Source organism: Leucopleurus acutus (assembly GCF_964270905.1).
Source record: "Leucopleurus acutus genome assembly, chromosome: 6".
NCBI lineage: Eukaryota > Metazoa > Chordata > Mammalia > Artiodactyla > Delphinidae > Leucopleurus > Leucopleurus acutus.
In genome coordinates, this window is record NC_139149.1 from 24,532,081 (window position 1) to 24,538,080 (window position 6,000).

General features: G+C 51.1%; 1 protein-coding gene across 1 annotated transcript in view; it reads right to left on the reverse strand.

The window, feature by feature from the left end:
• Positions 1-1,583, reverse strand: part of TMEM163 (transmembrane protein 163) — a gene marked incomplete at its 5' end in the record, with an annotated part of 261,271 nt that extends 259,688 nt beyond the window's left edge. The window contains one exon of the mRNA XM_082840637.1: positions 1,382-1,583. Within this exon, the coding sequence (XP_082696763.1) occupies positions 1,382-1,583 (202 nt within the window). The remainder of the gene's footprint in view (positions 1-1,381) is intronic.
• Between the last annotated feature and the right edge of the window lie 4,417 nt (positions 1,584-6,000).

Sequence of the window (6,000 nt, forward strand, 5' to 3'; positions counted from 1 at the left end):
AGGAGAAACTGCAACATAGGCGCGGAACTCGTTGCACCTGGAGGGGCTCCAGTTCTCACCCAGGCATCCCTGCCGATTCTCTGGGAATTGCCGTTTGCATGCTTCACATGCTACAGTTTAAAATTTCTAAGACGAAAGAGATCGTGCATCCGAACACTAAACCGGAATAAAAATGTACAGGAGATACTAAGAATAGGACAGAAACCTGCGAAGACTGAAATATACAAATCCGCCGCAGCCAACAAAATAAGGCTTCCAAGAACAGGGGGTGGAAGTGGCGACGAGCCGGCTCCCCGTTAAGGGCCGGCTGTCAGAATCCCGTTTCGGCCACTAACCGGGTTTAGGAAAGCCACCGAGTCTTTCTGAGGGGGCCGATTTGGATTTCGATTCAGCAAGAAGCAGAGAAGGTATAGACGTGGCTACGAAGAGGGCTCCCTCTGAGGCAAGAGGAAACGAGAGAGGGAGAAAAAGAGGAATGTAGAGAGACACGGTAATGAACAGGGTACTCTCCCATTTCTTACAGGCAACTCAAAGGGGGCATCAGCTGTCGGTCAGAGGGTCGGGTTTGGCCTCCCCAGAAAGGGACGTTTGCGGGCTTCCAGGCCAGTGTCTTGGGAAGGATTCTGAAGGGGCTAGGGATGGGCGCTCCGGGAACCATCACGTTCCAGTGGCATCCATCCAGGATTGGTGGCCCAAATCCAAGTGTCCCAGGCCTCTCCCCCCACCGGCAGACAGCGGGGCAGTGACCCACGGTAAACTGGGTCCCCTGTAAATGAGAGTCGGGAGTCACCCGACTCCCGTTCGCCGGGGCAGTCGCCGAGGGACTCCTCGAGGCTAAATCCGCAGAGGGAAGTTCTCCCGGGAAGCCGGCGGGGGCCGCAGGGGGCTGGGGAAGGAGGATGCACAGAGCTCAGGACCCTCCCAACTGAGCAGGACCCGCAGTCCCCGGGAGCGCTCGGCTCCGAAAGAAAAGGAAAAAAAAAATCACACACACACAGACAGACACACACACACACAGACACACGCACACGCCTCCCGCAAACTTTTCCAGTGGGCGCCGGAGGGACCAGGGCTGGCCGAGAGGAGGACGCGGGCCCCGGCGGGGTCGCCCAGGAGGCAGCACGGTTCGCGGGTTCCGGCGAAGGCTCCGCGGCCCGGGCGGCGCCGGCCGAGGGAGGTGGGGCTGCCGCCCTCTGCTCTCCGCGCCTTCGCGGGAAGTCCCGGCTCCGCGCCCCCGCGCGCGCCAAGGAGCCAAGCCTCGCGTCCGGCCCCACCCGCCAGCGGGGAGAGGCGGGCCTGGAGCAGCGGCTCCTCAACGCGCCCGCCCGGCGGGAGGAAGGGGCCGGGCCGGGGGAAGGGACCCGGTGCGGCGCGCGCTCACCTCGATCCTCCAGCCCGTCGCTGAACTGGCCACTCTCGCTGATCCGCAGCTGCCGCTCCTCCTCGGGCTGCGGCGGCTCGTGCGCGGGGGAGCTCAGCGGGCCCGGGCCGGGGGCGGCGGCCAAGGGCGCGTGGACCCGGGGCGGTGGCGGGACGGCAGGGCCCGGGGTGCTGCGGCGCTCGCTGCCCGCGGCCGGCTCCATGGCGCGGGGAGGCGACGACGAGCGCGGCGGGTCCTCGAGTCAGAAGTGCGAGGCGCAGCGGCTGGGAACAGGCGGAGGGACGCACCGACCGCGCGGAGAGGGAGGGCGGGCGCCGCGGAATGGAGGTGCGGCGGTGGCAGTGGGCGGGGGGTGCGGGCGCGGCGCGGCTCGCGTGGCGGGTGGCAGAGCCTGGAGCCCAGTCGTCGGCGCCGCGCTCCGCCCCCGGGGGCAGGTGCGTGCGGCAGGGACCCGCCCCGAGGCACGGGCGCCGGAGCCGGCGCTCCGAGGCCGGTGGGAAGGGAGGGATGCGGCCAGGCCTGATACCCGGAGGCTCGGCGGTGTGGGAGGACGACTGGGAGAGCCGTGACTAGCAGGCGGCCGGGTCAGGGCCTGGTGAGGGTGTGACAGGAGACCTGCCGCACTCGTGCCGCGGGATGGTGACCAGAGGAGACCGCCCCCGACCCCGGACCCCACTCCTTTACCGTCCTAGAAGCCTGCGGCCGCGCTTGGGTAGAAAAGCCATCAGCGCCCTAATTTGGCATCTTTCTCCTCTGGAGTCGCACAGGCTTCAGAGACTATGGAGGGTCTCCTGCCTGGGCTGCCATCCTCACCGCCCATCCCGGGAAAACGAGGTTCACCTGCCCCCAAGCCCATCCGTGTCAGGCCTTCTTCTAGGAGCTTTGATTGCCCTCCAGCACCAACTTAAGGGGGCCGGGTATCTTAGGACCACAGGGCGTTCTAGAAGATGTTTGGACCCCACCCCGCCCTCCCTGCGACTGCCCCTGGGCCTTGGTCCCAGCCGGCTCTCTACTTCCCCTCTGAGTAGCCGAGTCTTGCCCGTACTTCAGGCCTCCGATGGAAGCCTCCCTCCTACAAGAAGCCCTCCCCTGGCTTTCTTGGCGCGGCCAACTGTCCCCACCTATGAGCGCGCGGAGGTCGTCCCTTTGCGCCGTCGGGCTCATCTCCGCAGCGAGGCGGCGAATTCGTCTACTCCGGGACCCACGCCCGGCGGTGTAGCTCGGAGAGGTGCCGAGGGGGGATCAGCCATTTGTCAGATTCAGCTTGAATGTAATAGCAACATTCAAACTCACGAACCTAGATTTCACCTTCCTATGTATAATCAGTCTTCAGATTTAATGAGTTATCTAAAATGCCAATTCCTCGTTTAAAGCCTGCCTACTGTGGGGAACGGCACCCTGTTTTCTGAAGAGTAACCAGTTTCCTTTCTCATTCTCGCTTTGCCTGCGATGGAAATCGGAGCGGGATTTAAATGCCTTTGTCGTGCAGTGGAAACAGCACTAGCACTGGGAAGAGGGTCTCATTTTATTTTGTTGCTGTTGTAGGGTTGGAATGAGAATATCTGAGTTGACCTTGGCCAGCTCACGTTACCTTTCGGACCACTCATCTAACTACAAACGGAAAGAGTTGGGACTAGGGCGTTTCAAAGGCCCCTTCTTGCTAGGAAGGGAGGAAGGAAAGGAAGGGGAAAAAAGCAAAGAAAAACGCTATGATTCTTTGGACAAAAAAACAACGAAAATTTTTACCCACTGGTCTTGCTTCTCTCTTCTGAGGTAGACAGACTTCGGGTACTTGCAGACACCCCAACACACACACCTCTGTTACTCTCTCCCACCCAGACTGTTTTCCTCCAGGTTTTCGCATTTAATCCGTCAATGGCTCTCAAACATAAGAATCACCTGGGGAGTTTACAAACTAAAATACCCAGGACTTACCAGCTGCTAGAGATTCTAATATCACAGGTGATAATGTGGGTATTTTCTAAAGCTCCCTTCCCATTCTTTTTTTTTTTTTAACGTTTTTATTGGAGTATAATTGCTTTACAATGGTGTGTTAGTCCCTCCCCATTCTTAAATCATCTGGGAAAGTTTTTTTTTATTTATTTAAATGCTGATTCCTTGTTCTTTGAGATTCTGATTCAGTAAATCTGGGATCTGGCAGAGAATCTTCATTTGAATAACACACACATTCTGATATAGATTGATTGCTCTAGGACCACCTTTGAGATTCTCACTACCTTACTACCCTCCACAATCTGAACTTTTCTCTCTCTCTATTCCTCTCACACAAGCACCCAAGGTCTGTGTTCTCTCAAAGGATAAAGTATTATTGTTCTTTCCTCTGGTTCCTCAGTTGGTTCTCTAGGCCATCACATCGCAACAGTGAATGTGCAGTTGAACACCTGGGATTCTTGTTAAAATGCAGATTCTAACTCTGTGGGTCTAGGGTAACAGCTAAGATTTCTAACAAACCTCCAGGCGCTGCTGATGCTGTTAGTCTGAAGACCACGCTCTGAGACGTAAGGGTCTAGGAGTTATTTATTATTCATGGGATAAATATATTTTCCTTCAAGTTACCCAGCTGCCCTGGCTCAATAAGCCAATCTCTCCTCCAGAAAGATTTCTCTGACTCCAGCTCTCCCCGGGCTCTCCTTTTTGTGAGCTGTAAGTGTTTAATAATTCACTCCTTATTTCATGTTGGAGGCAGGGAATGTGGTGCTTGCCTGATTCCCATCTTCACTCATCTGCATCTATCTGGGGGGGAACACAGTGTTCCCCCAATCTCTGCTGATTGACTGGGAGATACTATATTACATTCTGGAGGACGTACTGTGTGCTAGGCACCTTGCTAAGTGTTTTTTACGTGCACTGTCTCCATCCCTTAACTACTGCTATCCTCATTTTACAAAGGAAGAAATCAAGGCAAGCCCCCTGTTAAGCCGTCTAGCACCTCAGCCCACAGCAGTACCGCCCCCTAGGGGGCGTTTTGGAAATTTGCGTGTGCTTTGATTGGTTCTCACAATGATGAGGAGGGGGCAGTGGCGTTTAACGCGAGATGGAGGAGGACGCAGGAAGTGCCTCCAGGGCAGGATTTTGCAGCACAGGGGTTGTTTGTGTGTCAGACTGGACATCTGGGGCGGTTAAAATGTGCTTCTAATTACATTAGAACTTTAACTCTGTTTTCCATATAGACAAAATATTTTTTTGCACCATTTGAGTACACACTGGATTTTCTGTAAATGCAACTACTGCATAAATCTAGGCAAGGTTGTACTTTGTTCACCGTTTTGGAAAATCAAGACAGTGACACCAGTTCCACTCATGGCAATCAATACATCAGCACCTGTCAAATGTATAACTGTCACAGGCCCAGTAATTCCAAATGTGTATATGAGTATTTTTTATTTAGCTCTCACTTCAAAATGTCAAAAATAAAGTGTCAGTAATATTCCAGAGTCTTGTCTTATTGCTCTTGAATTATAAGTGGGTACAAGTATCTGACTTTTATGATTTCTGATGCAGATCTGAGCATTTATAAAAGCAACTACATATAAAATATTTATTGTTTTACTCCTTCATTATATCAGTAGTTAGGTCATTATATTGATGTTTAAACTATGTGTGTAGGGACTAACTATGCATTCTATTTCATGATCACAATAGTGAATAGTACCAAATAACTTAACAGTAATATAATAATTATGAAAAGGGAGCCTTAACTGTCACAGCCAAGAGGAGCCTAGGGAGACATGACAATTAAATGTAAAATATCCTGGATGGGATGCTGGAACAGAAAAAGAACATTAGGTTAAAATTTAAAACATCTGAACAATTGGGGCCTTAGTAATAATAATGTATCAATTATAATTCATTAATTGAAGCAATGTACCATACTAACGTAAGATGTCAGTAATAGGGGAAACTGGGTGCAGGGTATATTGCAACTTTCTGTACTATCTTCTCAATTTTTCTGCAATCTAAAACTGTCTGAAAAAATAAAGTCTACTTTTAAAAAAGTAAAATTAAGTGGGGGAGATGGGAAGACTTGAGTAGAGGTAGACATCCTAACCTTAAATTTTGCCCATTGCAGAAGAGAAACCATGGAAAGACAAAGTACATGGGGTCTTTAATAATACTTTAAAGTTACCTGGAAACTTTAATATGGTCATCAGGAGTACAATGTTCATGAATAATAGTTAGAAAGAATATGACATAGAATTAAACTGAGTCAAAATTTTAAGCCTATTCCACTGGCTTTTACTGGAACTTGTTAGTATATTTAAGGATTTAGGAACTTTTGTGAATTTTGTGAAATCTCAAATTCTTAAATCAGGGGGCTTCCACCAGGACACTTTAGAAAGTCACGTTTGGGTAAGAGCACATGAACATGTAACCTGACTATTGAAAGACCACAAATTGAGTGGTGTCTTTTTTTTGCTATTTATTCCCTTTTACATCTTCGGTATAGGCATGCCTTCTTTTATTGTGCTTTGCTTTACTATACTTTGCAGATTGCGTTTTTTTAACAAATTGAAGGTTTGAGGCAACCCCACATCCAGCAAGTCTATTGACATCATTTTTTCCAAAAGCATTTGCTCACTATGCATCTCACATTTTGG